At 36.7% G+C, this 27,633-nt stretch overlaps 2 protein-coding genes across 3 annotated transcripts in view; one reads left to right on the top strand and one right to left on the bottom strand.

Moving 5' to 3' along the window:
- Positions 1 to 27,633, top strand: part of macrod1 (mono-ADP ribosylhydrolase 1) — a 71,563-nt gene that overhangs the window by 14,766 nt on the left and 29,164 nt on the right. The window lies entirely within an intron of this gene.
- flrt1b (fibronectin leucine rich transmembrane protein 1b) lies at positions 854 to 25,731 on the bottom strand. Its single transcript, XM_051918267.1, has 3 exons — positions 25,550 to 25,731; positions 8,828 to 9,247; positions 854 to 5,112 (listed from the first exon to the last, which is right to left on the bottom strand). Exon 3 carries the CDS (start codon positions 4,990 to 4,992, stop codon positions 2,845 to 2,847), a length of 2,148 nt encoding a protein of 715 aa, XP_051774227.1. The 5' UTR covers positions 4,993 to 5,112; positions 8,828 to 9,247; positions 25,550 to 25,731; the 3' UTR covers positions 854 to 2,844.

The following is a 27,633-nucleotide window of genomic DNA, read 5'->3' as shown; positions in this document are numbered from 1 at the left end:
CTAAAAACATACCTAAATGTTAAATTTCATGTGAGTAAAGTGGTTCAACTTTAATATTATAAAGCGACGAGAATACTTTTTGTGCACCAAAAAAACAAAATAACGACTTTATTCAACAATATCTAGTGATGGGCGATTTCAAAACACTGCTTCATTAAGCTTTATGAATCTTTTGTTTTGAATCAGTGGTTCGGAGTGCCAAAATCATGTCATTTCAGGCTTCGTTACGTCATAAGTGTTTCGAAATTTCAAAAGTTAACATGACTTTGGCAGTTTGATACGCCCTCTGAACCACTGAATCGAAACAAAAGATTTGTAAAGCTTCGAAGCTTCATAAAGCAGTATTTTGAAATCGCCCATCAATAGATATTGTTGAATAAAGTCGCTTTTTTTTAATTTTTTTTTATTGGCGCACAAAAAGTATTCTCATCGCTTTATAATATTAAGGTTGAACCACTGTAGTCACATGAACTGTTTTAAATATGTCTTTAGTAGCTTTCTGGGCATTGAAAAAGGAAATGATCTTGCTGGCAATGCAGGCCTCACTGAGCCATCGGATTTAATCAAAAACATCTTAATTTGTGTTCTGAAGATGAACTAAGGTCTTAGGGGTGTGGAACGACATGAGGGTGAGTAATTAATGACAGAATTTTCATTTTTGGGTGAACTAACCCTTTAATGAAGTCTCTCATTCACCGCTGTAAAAGTTTACCCAACTATGATGACTTCCCCTTCTGAGAAACCCAGAAATGTGAAAAGGGTCTATTGCTTGGATAGATCATATATTATGATAGATCATATATAGATTGTGTATTTCTATAGCTTCTCATTAACTACGTACACATCAACAAAGTGTTTCATCACAACTTTTAATGATACATATGTCAATGAAAAAGATAACAAGCTTTATTTACTATTCATCATGATGATATTCCATATCTATAACGAGAGAAAGAAGTGATTTACATGTACTACTTATTTGAATAGTTCACTTTTAAAATGCATCAGAAAAGGCTGGAAAATTGCAGATCCGGTACGGATATCCTTTTAGTGTTCCTACCTTTCTACTCTCCCGGCTAATGCTGCATTTAAGTCACACAAAGTCAGACTGTGGAAAAAAAGTGGATTGTCTTTAATCAGTTAAAGACCTTTGTTCTCTCTCTTCCTTCTTAGCCCACACACAAGATGCAGAGGTTCACAGTGTTACATATTTTATTAATCCCTGATTTCTGTTTTTCCTGCACCTCAGCGTTTCACACACAAAGATTGTAATGAGCTGACACGTGTAAATGTTGTCTGATCATTTGTCATCTACTTTAATAGATTTGGTGTCCATGATATTCTCTGGTATGTTCTGTATCAACAAGCCCTGCCCTTTAGTTTGCTTTTTTTTTTTTTTTTTTTTACATGCTAAATTGACTGTGTTATCTATGTCAGCCTGCCAGTTTAGGTTAATTCATCAATTAGGGTTTTCCCCTATTCATGATTGTCTTTAAGTGCCTCTTTCTATTTAGTTTAAATTGCCTCCGATTTTTAAGTCATACCTTCCATCATAATTTAAAAGCGGATGACTTTTGTGAGCTTCGTAAATTTCATTTGACTGTTCTTGAAACCATGTAGTGAATGGACATATTTTTTTTTTCCCCTTTTTCAGACATAAGATATTCACTTTTTCAGATATCCACTTTTTGCAGTGTCTTATTTTCTATAGACACATTTCCTTTGTGAGCATGAAACCTTTTTCTTTGCCTTCGTCTCTTTCCTTCTCTTTCCTTTTGTCTCCTTCTACCCCACTTTTCTCACTCTCATTAAAAGAAAAGAAACCCAGTAGCAATTTGAGGTCTTTCATTGTCAAATCCATTATCACCACTGTCAGCTCCCTGTGTTGGGAACAAAGTCCTCGTGCTGCGTGCAAAAGAAATAGAGAGAATAAAGGAAAAGCCCATAAAAGGAGGGAGAGAGAACTGAGAATTCGAATTTGAATAACACCCCCCAAAACATTTTTTTCTTTTTTTTTTTTTTTGTCATCAGTATCCCCCAGAACGGAAAGGCATCAGTTTTCCCAGTGCATATGTACACAGTAAAGTCCAGGTAGTAAAACTATATCTAAATTAACCTGGTCCCAGATCTCATCATCATCATCATCATGCTAACCCTTAATATGAGCTAGTTTTAGGACACTGATAAATCATTGGTACTAAGATGCAAAAACAGCTTCAATTATCATCTGAATATTGGATAACATCAACACCAAGAGTGGTATCCCTGGCACTTTCTGACTATTATAGGTATTTTAAGCATGTTCCAAAGGGCTTTTTGCCCATTAAGAACAATGTTTTGAAAACAGACTAAAGGAGGCACAAAGGGTACTTTGGAATAGGGGTGTGCCGAATGAAAACCTGTTTCATTCACATATCACGAAGTGTTCCACTCTAAACAAATTTATGTAACCATGTTAATGTTTTGAATCATTTATGTAGTGTCTGCAGGACACGGTCTATTTAGCTTTTTTAAATCCTGATTTTGAACAGTGAATCGTTTTCTTTCCTGTATGTGGAGTAACATCACTTAATGTCCTAAAAGATGCAATTCAAATGGCAGAAGCCTGATTTTTGTTACACCGATGCTCCAATGGTATGAAAACTATGCCATTTTAAATATAAATATTTTGATTTTAAAAAATCTAATCTATCCAGAAATAACATTTTGTGTATGGTAAATGGGGATAAATGGTCCCCTTAGAATCGGCACACCCCTACTTTAGAACCAAGGGAAAAGAACCCTCACCCAACTGCTTTACCTGAAGACAGGAACAGAATAGGCAGGGGGTTATAAAAAAGGCTATCACGTGTATGAATAATCTATGTCTGGTATTCCCCCTCCTCTGTACCCTCGATTTGTTCCATAGCCTGGATTTCCTGTGTGGTTTAGGGTGCTCCTATATAGACTTGCATTATTAGAGGGAAAGATAGTATGGATGTATGTCATATCCTCAACTTTTGCCTTGGGCTGCAAAGGCTGTTGGGCAGACATTGGTGTCATTTGAAAGCCATGAGCCCTGATTTCTAAGATTGATGTGTCTTTTATGGTTCCAGACTCAACATAGTCATCATAATGTTTGCTGGCACCTCTTGATCCAACTACATCTCTACCGTATATAGAATGATCACCTGGTGTAAGGTACCCTGCACGGTGTCCATACCAGCAGAAAATGCCAAAAATTAAGAACAAAGACACCAATGCTGTTGCACCTCCAATAATCCCAGCAAGTGGTAGTGCTGACAGTTGGTCTGTTCCTCGATCGCTGTCCTGGTCTGAAATAGGCTGCTCTAGGGGATCCGTCTCTGTTTTGGCACAAGCAGGATGCTCATGCTCTGAGTTTGTGTTTATGTTTAACCCCCCAGTTGCTGTGAAAGAGGTTCTTTTACCATCGTTTCCAGAGAGAGGCACCAAGCAGATGATATAACTTGACTGGGGCTGTAGCTGCGTAAGTAAATACTCACGGCGATCCCCTGGCACAAGTGTTTCTGTGATTGACCCCATTGCAGGACTGTTCCCTAGTCGCAACCAGGAAAGTCTGAAGGAGGGAACTGGCTGTGCAGCCTGCCAGGTAATGTGGACTGTCTCTGGTGTGAGAGGTTTTACACTGATTAGTAATGATTTACCAGTAACCCCATTTCCACCCCCAAGACTGTCCTGGCCCATATCAGAATACTTGTGTCCTGGTCGTTTGGATCTGAGGGTAAAGAGGGAACCCTGTGGAAGTGGAGGGGTTGTTGTAACTGGTGGCTGTGTTGGAAAATAACCTTTCTCTTTTTTTGCTCCCTCATTTCCAGCCATTCCTCCTGCAGTATCTACACTGATCTCACAGTCTGCTAATTGACTGGTAAGGTCCCTTAGTGCCATGCCTCTTAGTCTCTCTGGTCCATGGCAAGTTAAACCTCTCACGGTCACTGATGAACCTCGCTCATGCAACCAGTCATGAAGCCAGCGGAGGTTACAGCCACAGTACCAGGGATTTCCTCGGACAAGTAATTGTGAAAGGCTGTCTAGATCCTTGAATAAACCCCTCGGAAGAGTCGTTAAGTTGTTACCTGATATGTCCAGTTTCTGTAGTCTTCGCATGCCATCCAGGGAGCCTCGTGGCATGTGGGCTATGGCATTGTCCTGTAGATAGAGCCGAAGGAGGTGCATACTAGGAAGGTTCAATGGTGGTGCCTGGAGCGAGTTACGAACCAGAGAAAGCTCTGTGAGGTTAGACAGCCGTGAGAATGTGTCATCTGCGATTCGTTGATTTGCCAGCAGATTTCCATCGAGGAAGAGGCGTCTTAGAGAGGAGAGACCTCGAAATGCATGCGTTGGAATAGTTGAAATCCGATTGTCGTCTAGTCGGAGTTCCTCAAGTGATGCAGGCAGTCCTGATGGTATACTTGAGAGGTGGTTGCGTGACAAAAAAAGAAGACGCAGCCTCGGATTGTTGGCGAATGCTTTGTCTTCTATACTTACGGTTGAAACTGAATTGTCATCCATGTGAAGCTTCTCCAGCAGGGGGAGCCGTGCAAGAGCGGAACGGGGTAAAGTTCGTATATTATTGTCCTGTAGGTGAAGTTCCCGTAGCGATGGAGGCAGATGTGTTGGAAAATCATCAAGTTCATTATCATAAAGGTAAACTACTCGCACAGTCAGTCGTCGCTCTAAAGATGTTGGTAGCCCGGCATTGTCTATGCGGTTGTTTTGCAGATAGAGCACAGCTGCCGTTAATGGTAATGGAGGGATGATGCTCAAGCCACGGTCATTGCAATAAATGAAGCCATCATCGCACCTGCAAGCTGAGGGGCATGGCACGTCTCCCTGAAGCTCCGCCTCCCCGAGAGCTGCCTCAGCGGCGGCAGCAGTTGCTGCGGCAAACTCAAGGACTTCAACCAGTAATGTCAGGCATAGAAGAAGTAGGAACAACCAATCGCGGAGTTCAACAAGGCTCTCTGTGGCCATAATTCCAGGCAATGTACCCCACTCTCTCTGCAGACTTAGTTTAACCCAATGTCTCAAGTCAGTATTCTTGGTCACTGTAGTTGGGTCTTTCTTTCCCTTCTTTGCTTCCAATCACAAGCCCTGTAGGAAATATAGAAAATACTTCTTTGCTAAGAGTTTTTCAAAAAACTGATGTTACATTTGGTTTAGAGTTCAATGCAATTATAAGTCCACATATGTTATAAAGTATGCTGTCTGACTTTTACAGGACTTCTGCTTAAATGTGAAAAACATTGCAAGGTGGTAAGAGGTTAGTAAGCAAGAAAATCAGTCAAGCTGAACGGCTTTCTAGATAACCTTAACACAGCAACTGACAGATAGGGCGCATTAGACAGAAACATTAGAAAGAAAAAGGCAAATGGCTTGAGGTTGAGTTAAATAAATGAGTAGAGTGGAAAGAGTTTAATGTAACTTTTACATTGCTACATTATACACTAAAAATTGTAAGTTTGAGGTGGTCGTTCTGAATTTATATTAAAATGTGATTGACATTTGAGTTCCTGGAAAAACAATTACAGGTTTATTCCTGGATTGACCTCAAGTCATATTACAATTCAAATGTTACTGGGAACAGTGTTTGAATAAATCACTAGTTTTATTTTAGCTCAATTTTTTGAAAGTTCACCGAAGGGTCAGATAGAGCTCTCATTTTCCGTCTGATTTGCAATTGAGATTTAGATGAAAACCACAGACGTTTACAACAAATTGACATGCATAATGGATGCTGTTTCTTGGTTGTTATTGTTTTCAAAATAGCATGAATTATTCAGAGAGACTACATGGAATACCCAACAGAGATTTCACTCTGTGTTTAACCAGTCATTGACTAGATGGCCGGGGATTGTGAATTTCCTGTGTATGTATTCTCTACAAGACGCTTGTCAATGTTAAATAGAGGAAGGAAGGCAAAGAATATTTGCAATTTAGCTGGAATTTTTTTTAATATTAATTCAATTCAACATCCCCTTAGGTCTAAAATGTATCAGAGTGAAAAAAGTATACATTCAACATTATTTTGACAAAAAACAGCCATATGTCATTTTTAAATCTGCAGTAATTTTTTGCATCAGGGTTCATCAATAAGAATGGCCACTGCACAGTAAAATCATGTTAATTTCGGACCAGTGCTGTGTTACCACTATATATCTTACACTCTTTGATCTGGTACATCCATGTTTCTGCAACGTGTTCTACAGTGTTGTTGTGAGTTTTGATAATTTGTCACTAAAATCATTTTATCTATCTAGACAACAAGGATGATGTTTTATCGAAATTGCAAAAATGACTTGTTTTTTTGAGTATCTGTGTGTGAAGGGTTAGTATGCATCATTCTCTGCTGGGGCCTCATTCTTTTTGCTGCCTTCCATCCTATGGGATTGGACTTGTTTGTGTTGCAGTCCAAGCCAGATGGGAGATGGTTGGCTGTCTCTTGGTTACAAACAATGTTACCTTAGGCAGCAACTACATGCAAAACAAACTCTTAAACTGTGCTAGTAGCTATGTTAAACGGATCAATAGAGCTTAGAGATAGAGAAACAGTGAGGAATTTAGAAAGAAAATAGCTTGCTTGTATTGGAAATTATTCCATTTTATTGGAAACACTTTCATCTTGTTTGCTATGATTACAGACAACATTTATGACATTCTAAGGAAACAATCAGCAAAAAATATGGTATTTTTATAATCAGATATCATTGTTGTCAGTTTGACTTCCTCTTTTTCAAGTTTGTCTCTCCTTTTAAATGAGGCGTGCTGCATGAAAATGGAAGCAATTTAAATGTCATATTTAATGGCTCACCCAGTGTGTATACATTTGGGTATTTTTAGAAATAAAAGAATCAGCTGTCTCTCAGGCCTGACACTGTATTCTCACAAAGAAGCTTGAGGACAGAGAGGAAAAAATTGTTCTGAACGGAAACGCTTATTTGAAATTGCCATTAGCCAGTTAATAACATTATTTTATAGTTCTGTTTAATATTTAAATTTCAAAATGCCGCAGGCATTTCACTGACATCGGATACTCAACGTCACATTTGCTCAGCTGTCAAGTCATAAAAGGTAAATCGCAATGGCATTAGAGGTAATATGCAGCATGGTGTGTGTTTTGAAACTAGCAAATATTGCAGGATAGTGTAGAACCTAGGGATGTTCACTTCTTTTTCTTTTTCTTTTTCTTTTTTTCTTGACCTACAATTGACGCCCGTTAACCAATCATTAACCGGCAAGATTGTTAAATTAGGATTAAATTAAATTAGGATGGATAAGTGTCTGTAACACTTAGCAGTTTTTTCTTTTATTTTGTTAATCTGTTGAGGTTCAGTTCATTTTTGTGATGCGCTCCACAAACAAGTTCACGGAAGGAAAACCAAGATGGCGGAAAGCAGCATCCTGTTTGATTTCTTTATTTTACAAAAGCACAATGTTTTGTTTTTATTCTGAGGGTATGCAAATAAAAGTAATAAAACCCTTTACCGTTTCGAATTATGTTTTGCTCTTATCTGTATGACCATAAATGGAGTATTTTAAGTTGTTAGCTGTTACTAGGAAATAATAGGCATGAGCTCAACACCTGTTTCTGTTTCAGTTTCATTTTAAATTAATTCGTTTTAGCTTGACGTTTAAATAGCTACTTATATTTTTCATTCTTGTTCTGTTCTGAAAGGATTTGTTGTGGAGGGAGGGGAACTAAAATAGCCTATAGCTATGTTTATAGTGTTTATAATGTTTATAAACATTTTGCTTTATTTACCAGTAATTTACATTATTCCTGGATGTAATAATAAAATGTGACTTACACGTGACACTTTTTTTTTCTCTCAAAAACGCAATTTTAAATGTGTAGTGTATGTATACGTGTTTTTATACATGCAGCAAATGTTTGGAAATACCTTAAAAAATTACTTTAATTGTTTTAACTGACAGTTTTTCCTGTCATTTACATTTGGCCAAAATCTTGTCATAAAAGATGATGCTGTATTCGCTATGACTAGACAGCAAATATCAGACTAAGGCTCTCTTTGTGTTTTTTGAGTAAAGAAAACACTGTACCTATTATTATTATTATTATTATTATTATTATTATTATTAATAAAGTATAGGAAAATTAAAATAATAACCATTTTTTTTAATCTAACCACTTTCAGAACGTTAATGTTACATAAGAAACATTAAAATACTGATAAAACTATTGATTTTTTTTTTCTTTTTAAGCCCTGAGAACACTGGGGTTGATGTGTAAAACAACTTGCAATTTTGCCTTTAGATGGCAGAGTGACCACGTCTAACTGTCTCTAACTTACTGCACAGTTTGAAACATTTTTATGTAGGCAGGTAACCTTTACCTTCTCTCTGTTCTGCATCTCTTGTCTGTTTCTCTATCCTTCATTCAAATGTTTCTCTGCTCTGAAAAAGGTTTTCATCCCGGCCATCTCTGTAACCGCCCACTGTGCGTCTGTAATCTCTTATAATCTCTTCTTATACTCTTCTTTAATCGTACGTTTTTTTTTTTTTCTTTTCTGTATATCCTGCTGATCCTCTTGTGTCAATCTTGCATTTTCATTCTGCCTAAATCTGCTTTTTGATCCTTCTCTTGAGTCTTTATTTCCTTTCTTTTTGGTTTCTACTTCAGTTCTGTCGACAAAATAAAAGGGTATATTTCTGCTGCACAATTGTTTTTATCTAGGCTCACAGCCCTTTACACATTTCATATTGTATTAGGACAGGAGGTAAGCATTCAAGAATTCCTAAAATCCAATATTTTTTAAGTTGGCTATTTTTAAAAAACAACTGTTCTTACCATCTAGCGGGTATCTCACATTGTCCTTTGGGTGGTAGGTTTGAGTGGTGTCACTCGTCCTCTTGATTTAAGATAGGAAATTGATAAAGAGCTCAAGGTCTTTCTTCTGGATCCTCAGTCCTTTGACCTCACTGACTAATGAAAATTGCAGCCCTTTATTGTTGGATTTCTATGAATTGTAGGCACTGAAATAAGCATAACGTCAACCAGAAAAACCCTTGGAATTTCTTCCAGTGTCAATCAATAGAAGCAGCCAAAATTTTCATCACTTCCATACAGCAAGAAAATATCCGAGCCGATGATGTGTATTTAAGTTGCAGTGTGTCCATCAAAGTTGACATCATGTTGATTGTGTTTTCTTGAATGAGAATAGATGGAACAGAGGGATGTTGTGGCCCCTCATCTTTGACACCGTGTTACCTGTGAAGAAAAGATTTTCAGTGAATTAGAGTGGAAAGACAGGAAAGAAGACTTTTATATTCACAGTGTGTCATTTTCTCTTTAAACTTGGCTTGACCTAAAAAGAACTGCATTTCAAAGAATATCAACTCTGAAAATGGTGAAGTCAAGTTCAGTGTGCAGAATTAAGTGGAAAATCTCTTTTACAGGCTGCTGTAAGCCATAGCCAGGACCAAAAACGCAAAAATCAAGGCACACACGTATTGTTGCAAACTGGGTCACACTGTTGACAAGACTGAGGAAGGGCAACAAAAGATGGATGTCTTTTTTGACTCAATCTTCTGTTTTAGATAAAGGCATACAAAGATTTTTTCCTGCCAGAGTTCCTAGACTAATTAGTTTTTTTTTTTTTTTTTTTTTTTCAGTTTTTTTTTTCAGTTTTTTTTTTTTTTTTTTAGGTGACTCTGAAATTATGCATAGTGTATTTTCATGTTTAGATTTCCGCTGTGAGTGTTTGTTGTTTATGTTTACTAGAACTGCAGCTTTGGGATTGAGCCTCTGAACCAGCAACTGTTAGCTCTCTTTGTATCGTAGTGTGCTGAATCTGTTTAAATTCCCAGGCCTGACGTGGTTGATTTGTGTTTGTGATGTTGAAAGTCTCCTCTGGGTCCCACTGACTCCCAGTCTAATTGCTTTTTCATGGTCCAGTCAGAGATTGGGAGTGATCAAAAACATTATTGCAGAAATTTAATGCACCATGTGGACGTAGCAGCCTGGTGAAGATGGATCAGCGGAGGCCCATAGTACCACATGTGAGAGGAGACAGGGAGCGTTTCCAAGGCACACAGCTAATGTAAAGGGAATTGAGCAGACGAGGAGTAATAAGGACAAACAACGCTAATTAAAATCAATAAACGTATTGGGGAATTTTCGCTGATCAATGCTCGTAGATAGTGAAAAAAAAACATAAGGGCTGTTCAGGCAGGTGCCTTAAAATGTCTAGCGGGTGTAAAACCAGACAAATACTCAGCCCGCTGCCCTTCTCTGTTCACCTTTCTCACTCTGCCACTCTGTCTGTCGTACGCTATAATGGGGCAGTCACATTAGGGAAGAGATTATGATGGGAGATGATAAGAGGTTATATCAGTGCTGCTGTCATGCTCGCACTGACCTCCATCCCCAGACGTGCTTGAGTAAATGCTGAAAATGGACAGTAATAATGTTCACCTGAGTAGGGGGGTGCAGTTCCAATGCTCCGGGGGTTGGTAATATTGCTGATGGTACAGATGTCCTCCATTCTTAAAGTTATTAGAATGGCGATACATCTGTGCTTTAATTTGTGTGCCCTTGCATGTTTGAGGGTGAGTGTGTCTGTGTATATGTTCGTGTGCATGCATATGTGTATGAGCCCATGTCAAACATTTTTGCCATCCTGTGCACGTAAGCTACCCATCTCTGCCTTTCAATTTCTCATTTGCTGCGCGAGGGAGAGAGAATGGAAAAGAGAGAGAGGGGCAGATGGAGGAGTAAAGGAAAGAAGGAAGATTGATGAACCTATTGGAATCAAATTTGGTGGCAGAAATGACTGTCAGGCCCAGTATCCACAACAACACATATTCACAGCACTGACACAAAGACAGGCACATGGAGACTCACTGGGCTTTGTCTTAGGATCATGAAGGAGCATGAAATCTTAATGGTCTATCTCGTTCCTCACACAGCTTTGTCATAAAATATTACTCAAGTACATCATGAAATAATTACTCCCCAGCAAATCCAGTTCATTATTAATTCACAACAAGCACTGATGTATAACATTATTGTATTGGTTGTCTACTAGCAATGTAAACAACTGGAGAGCTTTGTGTTACTGTCTGGTCCCTTGCACATAAGAGCAGGAAACTCAGTTAATATGACATGATTGGTATAGGGCCCTCAGGAATTGTGGTATGTTACTGAACAGTGAGTGACTGTATGTGTGTATGTGGCTTACATTGGGGATATGAAGATAGACGCCATAATAGCAGAGCACTGGCCGGAGGGCATACTTGTGTGTCAGGATATTTTTCAGTTCCCATATCAGCACATGCCTGTGAAACTAGTGCTCTAGGCCTCCAGGCTACAATGTTGTAGTGATAGTCCACAGCGCAGTTCTGTTTTAAAATGGTTTCGTCAATTGGACTCTGCGTTCTAGAATTGTAAGTGATCTAGAATGTTCTACAATTGTCACATTCATGAAACGACAGATCTGTCTTATGCTAATGACACTTTAAAACTTCTTTTCAGAAAGCGGACTGATTCATTGCTCAGTCTACTCGGTGTAATTACCTACTATTCAGTGAAGAAAAGAAAAAAATATATAATTGCTACACAGGGATGTTTTGACAGTGGAGTACAAACACCTTGATGAGATGTGCCTAGGTACCGTTCTCTCTCTCTCTCTCTCTTTTTTTTTTTTTTTTGCAGTCCAGTGATGTCTCAGATCTTTAACTGCCACTGGCACTGCAGCGCTGAATAGTAATATGTGTGTGCGTGTGTATGTGTGTATTTCACTCTCTAAGATCTGATGATAATTAGCTAAAGGTAATCAGGGGTAATTCAGCAACGGGAGTGAAAATGGCAGGAGACGCAGGGATGTGACCAGCCTCTCAACACACACCCACACACTGCAGCCTTTTAGCATGAACAACCAGGAGCAAAGAGAGGGAGAAGCAGAGATGAGGGGGTAAGTGTGACAGGGATGCGTGGATGAGCAGAGGGGAACGCACCTTGTTTTTACCATATCCCCATTTTTCTGTATTATTCCTATGCTTCCTCCCTTCTCTCTTTTGGCTCCCATCCTCTTGGATGTTCACCAGTGCATTTACTGTAATCTGTGAACCATTAATGCATAAATGCCTATACTGATTTATGTCCTTATTATATTCAGTGTTTGTGCACTGAACAGAGCCAGTGGCTTGTGAATGTGATAAAGATGCACTAAAGTGGCACAGGGTGAGAGAAAGAGAGAGAGGCCTAATGCATTGAAGTAACACAGAACTCTTGACTGTATATGCAATACAAAAAAACATCAAGGCTTACTGGTATTTAAAAAGGCATACAAGCATACTTTAGTCTTAAGGCTGATTGCATTATAGGCAAAGTAGGACAAGGACAGATAATGAAAGTTGGACTGAGGCATTCATCCTTTCTGTTATGTTTTTTTCTCTCTGACTTTCAACTTATTTTGGTGTGTTTTGAGTGACATGCCACAATATTCATGATTCAGTTTTCAATATTCTTTGCCTTTCTTTATGTCTGATGCCAAGATGTCAGACTGACGGTACTCGTAATTCATAAGTTGCAAAGAAGATAGATGAATGGACTTGAATGCCTACAGAAAGTGGAGAATGAATTAGCTTTATTTACCTTTTCTTAATCATGAAAGATGGAGTCAAATGCAGCAGCAGGATGGTGGTGCATTTGGAGTTGTACATCTGCACCTGCAACATGCGAATGAAACCCTACCCCTCATAACTCTTACAGTGCTAGCTGCACATCTCATCTGTCTATAAAGTTGTGTACTAAGCAGTCATCTCCTATAAAATCATTTTAATGGACAAGAATTAATGTTCTTGACCCTGAGGTTTAACAGAGCGTTTTAAGGTCTTTGGTTTGATGAGAAATACACTCTTGTATTAAGTTTGTTTTTCATTGTCTGGATAAAGAAAACGAGATGTTATGAGTCACCTCGTAGATTAAATGCTTTTAGACATTTCCAGGGATAACATGACTGTCTGTGGTTCATATTCTCTCTTTTACTTTTAGAGATACCTGAATCTACTATAAAAACAGACCATTAAATTTTCGCAGTATTTTGCTACTGAAATAATTTATACTTTTTCATCCTCTCTCTAAATTCCACCTCTCATCTTTTTCCTCCTCCAGTCTTTTAGTGAATTCATCCTCCTTTTATTCTTTAGAGGCAAAATGTTATTAATGCTATCACATTTCTAATATTGTCTTGTATTATGTTTACTTTTCTTGAGGTGAGCATCTCATCAATGTTGTAAATATATGACAGACATTTGTCACTGTCACTACTTCCAGCCATTTTCCTTTCTTCACTTGTCTTCTAATTCGTTTACATTTATTCATTTATTTTGTTTTCCCATCTCCCTTCCCATTTGTGATCCCAATATTTTTGTGCCAACATACCATCCACCCTTCCAGCTGGATGAGATGGGCTTTTATTAGAATTACACATGAACACTGACATATACGTAAATGACTTTCTGGTGATGCATTTCAACTAGCTCCTTGTCTCTTTCAAATAATATCCCTCCCTTGCATTACCATTCCAGTCCTATTTCTCTTTTGCCCTTTTCTTCTCTTTCTTGTGCTCCCAGTTTCTTTGTAAATGATGCAGTCACTGGAAATAAGCAGACAATTTAAGTGCTGAATACTTCAGTGCTCACTTTCTCTCTGTTTTCAAGCACACACACACACAATCACATACAAACAACCAATCATACCTCTTGCTGTCCCTCAGCCAGTGCTTATGAACATCAAACACAAACACTCAAAAGCAGAGTGTGCACACAGGAAGAAAAATAATTAGGTTTGTCTGAATTTGACTTAATGTGGGTAAATTTCTCTTATCAGCATTTCACATAACAAGAAAGAGCAAAATGTCATAATAAACAGCCCCCACTGTGTGGTGTATAAAAAGTGGCACTTTTTATATAAATACAATTCATGCATTTAGGTCAGTGAACAAAGTTGCCCACATGTTCGACAAACCCCACTCACAGAGCAGAGAGTGAAACGAACCATGTTCAGAAGCGAGCAGTGTTTGGCTTCCTATGGGAGGCTTGTGCATTTGTTTTTTTTTTTGTTTCTTTTTTATAGCTCATTTAGAGCCAAACTGCAAGGCACCATGCTGTGCATGAACACGTACTGTACATGCATTTTTGCGTTCTTCCCACACTACACAGTATCACTTTAAGTAACTGAGCCCAAATAAAAAAAAGTTGCAGCTCTGCTTGAATGGATCTCTCTGCATGTAAATTATAAATGAGCTGTAATGATTTAACAAGCATGTGTTTGATAAGCTATGTAATTTCAATGAAGACTGCAGGGTGGATGTGCTTTCAGTCTATATGCATGCTTTATGTCAGTTTTGACATAAAATGCAAGTGATTTTGAATGTCCGGACTCACTCTATTAACCTGCCACATGCTAAAATTAGCAGCACTTTAAAACTAGTTGCATTATCAAAGCCTAGTTCAGAGCTTGCAGCTGGTTTTTGCATGGAATAATAAAATCCATCGATTCAGACTTTTCCGGGCCCCTTTCAGACCTTGTCCAATTATCTAGAGGCACATTCACTTAATTCATATCGCCTCCATTTCATCGATTCTAGAGCTATACAGGCAACTCTTTGAGACCCATTTTACCTATAAACTCTGCCTGCCCCAGACACAATCTCCTCTATCATACTTTCTTTCAGACAACGCTGTCTTTTCTTGACTGGTTCACGGCAGGCGAGGCACGTCTAGAGATCTTTGTGTAACAGAAGAGCATTTGATTCAGGCGAAATAAAAAATTACTTTGTGTCAATGACCAAACGGCCACATTGATTAATAAATGACTCTGACGTAGGTCCTGTGTCTATGACAACCCTGTCCTGGCAGAGGATAAGACAAAACACTCATTGTTGTGTGGGTGCTGTTCCCTCTCCAGAGAGCAAGACGAGTCTGTCTGTATTTCCGCCCTTAAAAAGGACATTACTAAGAGCTCAGAGCTCTCTCAAGTTGTGCATCAATCTCCTTACTGTAATATATAATGAATCAATAACTTACAAATTATGATTCAGTTGGAGTATTTTATAAGATTAGAGTAAGTGGATTAAAAGAAGAGTATTGGTGTCATAGCCTTGTTCAGCTTTCTCAGATTTTCCAAAAGTGGTTTGATTGTGGTCACTGATGTTGTGTAAACACTCACTTTCTAGGAGTAGGAAATAAAGTTGCTTAATGAATGACAAAAAATAAATAAATAAATGAATTCATGCAATGCCATGCGTTTGCCATGTTTTGTTCATGTTGCCCATGATTAAAAGGGATTTAGGGGGAAGATTTGCTAGGATCTAAATTACTAAGGTATTGGTATGTCCAATTTTACTATTTTGGTAACTTTTATTTCCAGTAAAAAAAAAAAGAAAAGAAAAATAAAGATCAAACTACATTTTATAAATATTACCGGTCAAGTTTATAATATATTACATCAGCATATGAGAGTCAAATTGGATGACTACAGGTACATCCTAAGATCACTCATTTAATAGTTAATTTATTGTCTGTCAAAATTAACATGTTCACTAACCTGGAAAAGTTTTTCGATTGGATTGGTGTTTATTCTCTTTAGCATGCAATATGAAGTATTTCACTCTGATCATTCCGATTCAATTTCAGCGAGTGAAGAACAAATTTATACTCTAATGCTTAATATATTATGCATGTTATCATCTCTGACAAGACAGCATGTTGAAGCCACTCTGGCCGATATTTTTTCCCTATTCTTGGAAAGTGGTGATGTATTCAAAACATCCGGAAGTGTGGAAATGTTTTCAAGGAAATGTGTGTACTCGCTGTTCCTGCTTCTCATAAATAATAACGTGTATTGTGCACATTATTTTTTGACAGACATCGATGTTGTGATTTTCAAATGATGTGGATTTGAAAACAGATTGATCGCAAGGTAATAATTATTTATTTCTTAGCCAGAAAGCATTCAGTGAAGTGATAGATGCCCATGAGTGTGTTATGTCGATTATTTTTAGTTCTAATAGTCCAACCGACAGCCAGCCTAAGTTTTTGATGGATGTGATAACACGCATTGAGGGGTGAACTATGTTTGGTTTTTGGGTAATTATAAAATGTGCTGGAGACGTTCAAAATATTTTTTTATAGATCATTATACTTATATGGAATTAAGTTTATTTTGTGGAGAAATAAATTACATGTTACTCAGAGACCGACATGCTTGGCTTGTCAAAAATGTTACATTCAGCTGTCGCAAATTCGTTGACTTTGAAAATCATTCAATCATCGTTCTTTTTTTTTACCAGAAAACGAGTGGTTTTGATACATAAAGCTGTTTTTATTCTCTCTTATAACAAAAATATTTTATTTAAACCCATGAAAATGCAGATCCTGTTGTAAATAATAGTGAAAAATTACTTTTTAAGACTGTTGTGTATATATAGGAATATATATATATATATATATATATATATATATATATATATATATATATATATATATATATATATATATATATATAACATTTCTTGAAAGTTTGTGAACCCCTTGCAGAATCTGCAAAATGTTAATTATTTTAACAAAGTAAGAGATATCATACAAAATGCATGTTATTTTTTTATTTAGTACTGTCCTGAATAAGATATTTTACATAAAAGGTGTTTACATATAATCCATAAGACAAAAAAATAGCTAAATTTATAAAAATGACCCTGCTCAAAGTTTGTGTACCCTTGATTCTTAATACTGTGTGTGGTTACCTGATCCATGGCTGTTTTTTTTGTGTTGGTTGTGGGAGTCCCTTGTTAGCTAAACTGCCCAATGTTCTTCAGAAAAATTCTCCAGGTTATGCAAATTCTTTGATTTTTTTTTTTTTTTTTTTTTTTTTTTTTCCAGCATCTTTTGCATATTTGAACCTTTTACAGCAGTGACTGTGAGATCCATCTTTTCACACTGAGGACAGTTGAGGGGCTCATAAACACAAGTATTAAAAAAGGTTCAAACATTAACTGATGGTCCAGAAGGAAACAAGATGCATTAAGAACCAGGGACTTTTTGAATTTGAAGATCAGGGTAAATTGTACCTATTTTGTCTTCCGGGAAACAAGCATCTTCTATTGCTTCCAAAGGGTAGTACTAAATGAAAAAATATGATATTTAAACAAAATAAGAAAAATTTGGACATCTTCATCCTGTTCAAAAGTTTTCACCCCCCGGCTCTTAATGCATTGTATTTCCTTCTGGAGCATCAGTAAATGTTTGAACCTTTTTTAATAGTTGTGTTTGAGTCCCTTAATTGTCCTCAGTGTGTAAAGATGGATCTCAAAATCATACAGTCACTGCTGTAAAGGGTGGACTATATGTAAACATCTTTTATGTAAAATATCTTATTCAGGACAGTACCAAATAAAAAATAACATTCATTTTGTATGATCCCTCTTATTTTGTGAAAATAATTAACATTTTGCAGATTCATAATGATGGTGCTATTTATTACCCACCCCTAACTGCTGGTAAGATATAGTTACAGGGTTATTGAACAGAACCATTCTTACCCAAAAATGTACAGAGATCCTGTTCAACTGAGTCAAATTACCACCATGGATGTATTTACACATTGCAAGCAGCAATCATTTTCAAAAACTGTGATACACATTTTTTAACGACATTGTTGAGAGCACTGAGGTAAAGGCTCCAGAATACTGTGTTTAGTAATGCTAGGGAGTCTGGGAAATCAAGTGTGAGATTATTACAGCTGCCAGCCTGGAAAACATGAGCTAACACTGTATTATGGTAGTTTTAGAAGTACTTGCATATTGATTGGACACTCGAACGCCATACCAAAAGGCTGGGTGATTGTTCCATTTTTGAATGTAGTGCCAGGGAAAGAGGTATATGACAAGGTGTTATTTGTGTGTGTTGTCTGGCATTTTGTACTACAAACAACAAAAAAACCTTTCCGTTACCCAATATCGAATAGAATATGAGTTGCTCTAGCAACAGTGGTGATAGTTAGATCATGAAATGCTCAGTCTGTCTGCCAGCCGCTAACCATTAACTATCTCACTTCTTCCTCTATTCATTCCTCTATTCTATTTTGTGTGCAAAGTACATTAGTACATGTTTTCATACAAACCACAGTGGCTTTGACAAAACAATTCATTAGAAACAAATGCTATTGTCAATAATTTATAGTGAACTAGCAGTAATAATAGTGAGTGTGTAGAAGGCTCATTGTGTGCGTATGTTTTGTCTGTTTGTGTACTAGGTTTCTGCTACTGTCTTTTTACTGTAGGTGCTGAAAATGGTGACTTAAACCTGTTAGCCATCTGTTAGTATTTTTTCCTCTGATATCTGTAAAGGTATATAGAAAAGTAGTCATGTGTGAAGCTGCTTTATCTCTATTGTAATCTGTAGTGCTGTGTTTTTATAATGCAACCCACTGCAGAGTGACCCCACTGACACACACGCCACTCTCACAGGCCAATCTGTGAATTATAAAACAACTAAAGCTGCTGTCTAGAGATCTACAGTTTGAAATAAAATCAGTGAAAACAAAAAAACAAATCAATGTAGGGTCATTCCATGTCAAATCAACCAATTTTCGGAAACTTCCCTAGCTCAGATTTTTGATTTTTCTGTACAAAGACAAACACAAATAGTGATGAAAGCCAAAATATTCAATGTAACAGATGTATATTTACTGAGTAATCCACTATTTTGTAGAGGGGGTGTCCAAAATGACAATTTTCACCTGAGATACAGGGGTGTAAAATGACTTTAGAAAGATGGCAGCTTCATTATTTTTGCATACCTGTAACTCAAGAAGCATTAAAGATATCTTAGTATCATTTTAGATTCTGGTTCTTAACAAACGTTCCTATTGGTATCTTCATTTTAAGGGCCCTCGATGGTTTAATCCCAGAGATATGGAGATCTTAAAGCGGCTCCATTAGTAAATTGGTAAATTGTACATATTTTCAGTGGTCAGAAACCAAATGTGGGTCACTTTGCATACAGCTGATACTTTTGTCTTCTGAAGAACAAATAATGTTAAAACTAGAAATGTATCTTGTGTTTTTCTGTCAGCACAATTGCATAGAACATTTGAGTGCCATAAACATTCCTTTTCCAAAGTTTGCATGCCTTTACCTCTAAAAGTATTCAAGATGCCTTAATATCCTTCTAGATACTCATTCTTAATCAATTTCTTTTGAAATCTTCATTTTCAAGGCCCTATATAGTTCAGTCCCATAGATATGGGGATCTTAAAGTAGCTCCATGTTCAAATTGTTGAATTTTTATTTTTATTTTTTTTTTTTTAAACCCATTTTCAATGGTCAAGAACCAAATGTGGTTCACTTTGCACACAGATGATACTTATTGCATTTAAAAAGGAATGTCTGAAGAATAAATAACATTTAAACTACAAATGTATCTTATTTCCCTCTATTAAAAGAATTGCATAAAACATAACTGAGTACCAAAAATCCACTGAAAATGGTTAAATTGAGGCACATTAACTTGCTCTCAAGATTGTATTTATAAGAATCTATATTTGAATTTGAATTCAATCAGTTTTAGGGATATTTGGGAGATGGGATTTTTGTTCATTTTAATTTACATTTTTTAGTAGCTTGAGGGTAGGTCAGCTCATTTTAAAACAGTGTAGCTTTTCCAGTAGCTAACTAGTTTTTACAGCATGTAGAGGTGTAGCGCGACCAAAAGCTACATTTCGGTTTGCGTTTTGACGAGCATGCAATGCATTGAAGCAGTGCAGCGTAGTTGTCTTATTAGATCACAAACTAAAATCGTGTGTTACCACTTTTGTTATATCACGCATCTTACAGCTTTACAGTTCACTGAGAAGAGATTGTCTGATGGTTATGTAAAGGACGTACAGGAGTGGGTTGAAATTTAACACAAATCGACTAGTAACGGTTACACTTAATTTATACAAACAAAACGTCTGCATCGAAGACATACAGGGGTATAATAGCCTTTTTAAATTGATTATCCTGCTTTATTGCAATTTATATCAAATATCTGCTTCTAATTTTATTACAGTGACCCACCATTAATTTGTCCCGCCAGTTTTATAATGAACCTGAAAGATCACCAACTTGGTGTTTTGCATCATTGCATTGGCAAAGCATCTGTCAATTGAACAAAAAACAAAATCGCGATATAGCTTAGTGCGTTTGTCACACGGCAAAGGCTGTGATCTAATTAAATAGGTTGTGGCGCCTTTCAGAACGAAGCGCACTGTGTTCACGCAAGCAAGCAGTACATGATTCGCATCTCAGAGCGGCTCCATGCACAGTATGCTGCATCACTGCATGTGCTGTGAGTTTAACCTGCATTTTTGTCTACTCTTGTGTATCCAATTTAAGTTTATTTAAGTATATTTTGTTCTTGCATTGATGTGGCATTTGTATTAATTTTGCACTTTGACAGTCAGTGTGAGATATAAGCTACATTTGAGTATTGTATCTTTGGATTTAGTTTACAAAATGAAACCGTACTCTTTGAAATAATAATTGTATTACATTGTTGTTTTAGACCCCAAACATTTTACTTAAACATTTTTCATTACCAATTATTCAGTTATTTGTAATATACAATGTCACTGTAAAAAAAAAAATATATATGTATTCAATGTAGCTACTATCTTGCTACTATATTCTATTTTTTTGATAGTAACTTGCAGTGTAGGTAACTACTTTTTCAGAAGGGTAACTTGACTGCAGTTTAACTACTTTAATTTACTTGTAGTTTGTCAAACTACAGTTTCAGAGTAGCTTCCCCAACACTGAAATACGCAGTATCGTAACTACACGTTACCGCATTGACATCCCTATATCTATGAGACTGAATCATATAGGGCCTTAAAAATGAAGATTCCAAAAGAAAAGTTTCATAAGAACAAGAATCTAAAATGACATTAAGATATCTTTAACACTTTTTGAATTAAAGACATGTAAACTTCATGTTTGTTTTTGGCACTCAGAGAGGTGTATTGTATTCAACTGTATTGATAGAGGAAAACACAGTACATTTCTAGTTTCAGTGTTATTTATTCTTCAGACATTCTTCTTTAAACACAATAATGCTGCCTTCACGTGCTCTCAGAATTATCATAAATACGAGTTTCCTAGGTAAAAATTGCACATGAACACCCATTTCGTAATCACGAGGAAGTGTAAATTATCAAATTTCTGATAGCACGTGAAGGCAGCATAACTATCAGCTGTTTAAAAAGTTACCTACATTTGGTTTTTGACCATTGAAAATAGGTAAAATTCAAAAAACATTTTGGACATGGAGTCACATTGGGTTTTCAATATCTATGGGACTGTACTACTGTATATAGGGATTTAAAAATGAAAATTCCAAAAGAAAAGTTTATTAAGAATGAAATTCTGGAAGGATATTAGGATATTTTAAATACTTTTAGAGTTATAGGCATGACAACTTTAGAAAATGAATTTTTATGGAACTCGGAGAGGTATGTTCTATGCAATTGAGATGATAGAAAAAAATTAGATACATTTCTAGTTTTAACATTATTTGTTTTTTAGATATTCTTTAAAAGAAAAAAATCTGCTTAATTTACTCTCAATTTACTCACGAAGCCACATTAACATGTCCATATCTCTGGGATTGAACCATCGAGGGCCTTTAAAATGAAGATGCCAAAAGGAAAGTTTAAGAACCAGAATCTAAAGGATATTAAGATATCTTTAATACTTACTGAGTTACAGGCATGCAAAAACACAAGTGATTTTTGCCATTTTTGAGCTGTCACTGTTGGCATATAATGCAACAAAAATAGCTAAAGACAGCAGATTTTACTAGCAGACCTACCAATCTCTGTGTAAAAGTAAAATAATTATGCTGCCATCTTTCTAAAGTCATTTTTACACCCCTGTAAATTGGCTCCAAATCTCAGGTGAAAATTGTAATTTTGACCCCCCTCTACAAAATAGTGACATTTAATATTTTGGTATTCATCACTATTTATGTTTGTTTTTCTAAAGAAAAAAATATTAACAAAATCCAAAATATATAGAATTTGTATATTGTAAACTTTCATTTGGTTTCTTAAAGGGTTAGTTCACCCAAAAATGAAAATTCTGTGATTGATTACTCACCCTCATGTCGTTCCACACCCGTAAGGCTTTCAACTTCAGAAGACAAATGAAGATCTTTTTGATAAAATCTGAGAGCTTTCTGTCCCTCCATTGACAGCTATGCAAGTACCAATTTCAAGCCCCAGAAAGGTAGTAAAGGCATCATAAAAGTAATCCATGTGACCCAAATGGTTTAACCTCAATTTTATGAAGGTATGCGAGTGCCTTGTTTGCGCAAAAAAAACATAATTTACCACTTTATTTACAAAATAATCATCTCCAACATGCGTTCACGAGAGCACCATGACGCATGTGTGTTGTGTTTATGCGAGAGCAGACATTGTTGCGTGAATGTGTGTTAATAAAGTGGTAAATTTAGTCGTTTAAGCCCGATTTAAACCCGATTTGCAAGTTAACGAGCTCGCTAACAGGTCGGGCTGTGATCGGGGTCAAATCAGCCAGTGATCAGCGCTCGCCAATCTTTATGTGTGAACTACTGAAAGAGGCTCGCTGATGCGTCGCCGACACTGTGCTGATGCCAGACAAATATCTAGCATGATAAATATCTGGAGCTGTCGAGCTACAGCCTATGAAATATACACTGATGTCTATGGAAGCAACAAAAACAATCCTTTCAAATATAATTTGCTGACGTTTATTCATATCAGATACACATTATGTAAGTAACAATAAAGCTCACTCTATTCTTCTCCCAGTTCACCAGCCACATGTATTTCGGGACAAATGGATGAATTCACATGCTGTAGCCTGTAAATCCGACTAACAGGGCTCTCTGAACTGAGGCGCAAACAAACATGGCGGCACCCATCTTGTGTTATAGATTAAGATCAAGGGTATTGGTTTTTAAATGACATTAAATGATATGGGTTTTTAAATGACAAAACACTCACACATATTTGAGAATCAGAATATCACATAGTTGGTGACATGGTGAGCAAAGCGATACATCTGTCATACAGAAAAATTAAAATAAAAAATTTTATCTAATTTCTTCCCAACATCCATTTTCTGATAAAGTCGTTGGGTGACAGAGTTGTTGTCAGTTTGTGTAGTGTGTGACCCCCTATTGCGGATCATTTATGTAGTGTCACGTAGTGTGAACACCACAACGACTTCAAGACTCCACAGCAAGTCACGTAGTCTGAACAGCACAGCGATCTGCTGATGTTTAAAGTCCTGTAGTGTAAACTTAGCATGAGGTGCCCTTGAGCAAGGCAACCCCCAATCGTTCCCCGGAAGCTGCAGCAAATGCCTCCCCACTGCTCCGAGTGTGTGTGTCCACAGTTTGCAGTGTGTGTGTTCACTACTTTCTGCTCCTAATGTGTGTGCACTAACTTGAATGGGTTAAATGCAGAAGACAAATTCAGAGTTTGGGTTACCATACTTGGCACACAAATTAATGGGTTTTTTTTGTGCAAACACTTCAAAAAAATTGAGGTTAAACCACTGGAGTCACATGGATTATTTTAATGATGTCTTTACTAACTTTTCCGGGGATTGAAAGTGGTAGTTGCGTAGGCTGTCAATGGAGGGACAGAACATGCTCAGATGCCATTAAAAAGATCTTCACTTGTGTTCCAAAGATGAACGAATGTCTTACGAGTTTGGAACGACATGAGTGTGAGCAATTAATGACAGAATTTTCATTTTTGGGTAAACTAACCCTTAAATGTAATGAATAATTATGGTATCATATTTTCTCAGTTGTTTTGTTTATTTTAAGACAGCTGCAACAGAAAGAGGGTAATTACTCTTTCAAAACGTTAGGCCATAACCAGATTTAATCTCAAGAATTTTCTCTTTCTGAGCTGTGTTGCTCTCAGCCTTTTGCTCTTTCTCATCGCTCATCTGCATTTGACCACCATCTTAATCTGTGTTAGAGTTGATGTACTCTAAGTCTGTGTAATCTGCTGTGTGTGAGTCGAGTTGGGTCTGAAGTGCTGTGCTAATCCCAAATGTCTCTCTTCATGTAGTTCATGTAGTGTTTTTGTGACCACAAGATGGGCTTTGGTAGAATGCCTATGATGGAAGTTTTTTTTTTTTAAATTGCTGTATAGAATATTTTTATACAATAAAAATAATAATAATGCATAGCTCAAAGTTGCTTATGTTTTAAAAAAAAAACCTAAAAGTAGTTTTGGTGATACTCATAAGGGGTATGTATGCATGATGCAGGCCTTGGTGTACTTCTTTCATGCAGTGTAAAGCGTGTTTGTTACATACTGGCCCCACTGTTTTGGCATGGCTATGAACTCATGCTGGCGACTCTACAAAACCCCCACTGTTTCATGGCTGTTACCAACTGGGCAAGAAAAAAATATGAGAAATAAATAAGGAAATATGATAAAATATAGAAGGGTTGTCACCATGTTAACACACACACACACACACACTCTCCCTTTTTACTTATTGCACCTTCAGAAAGCAAGATGATTTCCCTGAAGATTTACAGCAGAGTGCCTATGGCTTTCATAAATAAGATGCAACCCAAAACTCCAATTCTTCTCTCTTTCTTTTTTTCTTTCTTTCACTACACAGATGTATCTTATTGAAAATCAAGATAGAGGTAAAAAGGAGAACTTTACATTGATTTGGAACGTTAATTTAAACAACAAGATATATCCATAGAAAAAAATATGGTTAAATATAAAAGCAAGTCATAACTCAATCATCATGTTCTCATTTACAACCACTATAAAATACATACTAAATTGTGTGCTTCTGTTGAAATCACATTACAGTGTAGGACATGTCTGTAATCTATGCTATAAAAAGTGTCATTTAATATCCAATTATGTTATTAGATGTTCTACTGTATTGTATTATATCGTCAGTTTGCACTGTAGCCTACACTCTCTCATAATTGGTATATTATGAGAGAGAGTACAGTGCAAAAACACATGCTCTCCTGTCTAAACTCTGCACCAGGTTTGAAAGTACAAAAACAAATGCAAATCTTCACCAAATTGTATAGCTACCAGTATTTAAATATCCATCATGAGCAAACAAGCGCATTTAGGCACTATACACAGTCACACGCCTTTAATAACAGGTCATTAAAATAAATGAGTGAGAGTCGCAATCCTGGATCTTAATTCTAAGCGCCTGCATTTAAATCCTATGTGACTGCCGCTTCAGACTGATTAAATAGTCGCTTAAGAGCAAACAAATGAAAGGAAAATTAGAGAGCTACGCATTCAGCCAGAATATATCAGTATTCTCGAAACAGCGCTAAAACATATTTATACCTCCTTTCAGTTGAAGTGAGAGTTTAGTAGACCAGAACATAAATGTAGGCTACCTCAGCCGTCTCAGACTGACCATTGGTAACAAGTAGCTTATATGAAGAAGTGTTTAGAGTAACATACCTCAGTCTGGGTAAACGGCATCTTTCCTTCGATTAAATTCAGAGAAATGTTTGTTTTCTTCTTTTCTATATCGTGTTTTTTTCACTGGGTTTGAATTTCCCCGTTCTCTGTGTTTTAGCCGTCTCAATCTTCAGTCAGTCAGACTCGCTGTGACCGTCGAGCGCGCACAGAATCTCTCTCTCTCCTGTCACTCAGAGCGATGCGCCTCGCGCTTTCTCTCTTTCGCGGCACTCCACCCCTTCATCTCCTTAGCGGAGTAACGGATTTTAACATCACTTTACGAACAAAACAAATATCTTTGAAGTGAATATATGTATGTGGCATATATTAAATTACCCTTACATTATATATATCATGCGTATGAGTTAAAAATTATAAAAATTATATAATTTAGACAACAGTAGGCTATATACAGTATGTGTGTATGATTATATGAATAGATATATGAACATTCATATTCATAATTAAATAAATAATTACATTAATAACCCTATCAGCAAAGTTCAGACTTAAATTTTCACAACATCTGCTGTAGATACACTTATGTTGATAAATTTTCCAGGTTAAATGTTATTCCACTCCAAGCATTTTCTTTAGGTGTCTTGGTGTTTGATTACTTATAACCACAAAACCTTGCATTTCCAAATAATATTAGCAGCTGACGGTTTTCTCAAAGAATTTTATTTACTCTCTAAAGCCAATTTTTATCCCCCGCTTGCAGAGTATTGTCAATGTAGTATAAATGGAATATTTACCTTTTCATTAAGACTATGATTCATCTTTTGAATAATGTGATTGTGTACAGCATTATCAGCATTGTTTTTTGTGGTTATGTCATATTAAATTTTAATGCATGGCATGCAGTTTGCTGTTAGGGCCTCCCTCTAGGACTGCATGTGACTGTGAGGCAGTGTATGTCCTGAGCTATCAGCGCACTGAACTGTGATTGACTTTGACTTGCATGTAATTGTAGCTCTGCACATATAGTGAAGTAAATGTTTATGAAGCTATCTTGAGAGGAGGTGTGTGTAATGTACAGTGCATGTGTGTTTACGAATGTGATTGTGCACACAAGCCAAGGTGTCTGCAGGGTTCTGGAGTGTCAGACATTAAGGACATCTGTTCAGACATACACACGACGTCTCTCTCACTGGTTTCACCCCCTCTCCCTGGTGGCAGGCTATTTCAGAAACACAAACTTCCGTTCCAAACACTTGACCAGTACCTTTTCTGTACAACCACACTTGATGATGTGTTTGTATTACTCCCATAGCACAGGCTACACACACATATACACACACACACACATATATATATATATATATATATATATGTATATGTGTGTGTGTTTGTGTGTATATGTGTATATGTATATGTGTGTGTGTGTGTTTGTATATATATGTGTGAGTGTGTTTGTGTGTGTGCGCGTGTGTGTATATATATGCGTGTGTGTGTGTGTGTGTGTGTGTGTATATATGTGTATATATATATATATATATATATATATATATATATATACACTTTTCTGTCAAGTTTTCTTATTAATGCATTTATTATAAAATACAAAAAACACTCAATTGCTCTGTTTTGTTTATGATGCAAACTCATGCTGTGCTGTTTTCTTAAAGAAAAAAAGGCTTTTTCTCTTTTGTTCTTTTCATCTCTTCATTTATGGAGTTTTTGTATCTGTGTTGATCCATAATATACCTCCCAGCTTTTATCTCTGTCTCTTGCTGCTTCTCATCCATGTCCGTCCCTCCTCTCACCGCCAACCTTCTGTTGAACTTTTTTTTTTATTTTCAACTATTCATCCTTTTGTTTTTCTTTTTTTCTAATCCCTCTCTGTGATCCTAATCCTCCCATAAACTTTCGTCATTGGCATATATTTCCTCTTGCTGTGTAGAGTCGAATTGACACTAAGAATCAGGGCAGTATTTTTGTTTACAATCCCAACCTCGGTATTGATGTTCATGCATTGTTTTCATCGCAGATCCATTTCATCCTGCCTGAAAGGAATTGTTACAGTTCTGAATAAGAAGATTGCATTTTGTGAACACATTCCCGCATACAATCTCATCATGTCA

This window comes from Ctenopharyngodon idella, chromosome 14, assembly GCF_019924925.1.
Source record: "Ctenopharyngodon idella isolate HZGC_01 chromosome 14, HZGC01, whole genome shotgun sequence".
NCBI classification, from domain to species: Eukaryota; Metazoa; Chordata; class Actinopteri; order Cypriniformes; family Xenocyprididae; genus Ctenopharyngodon; species Ctenopharyngodon idella.
This window is presented reverse-complemented; position numbering and strand designations above follow the sequence as displayed.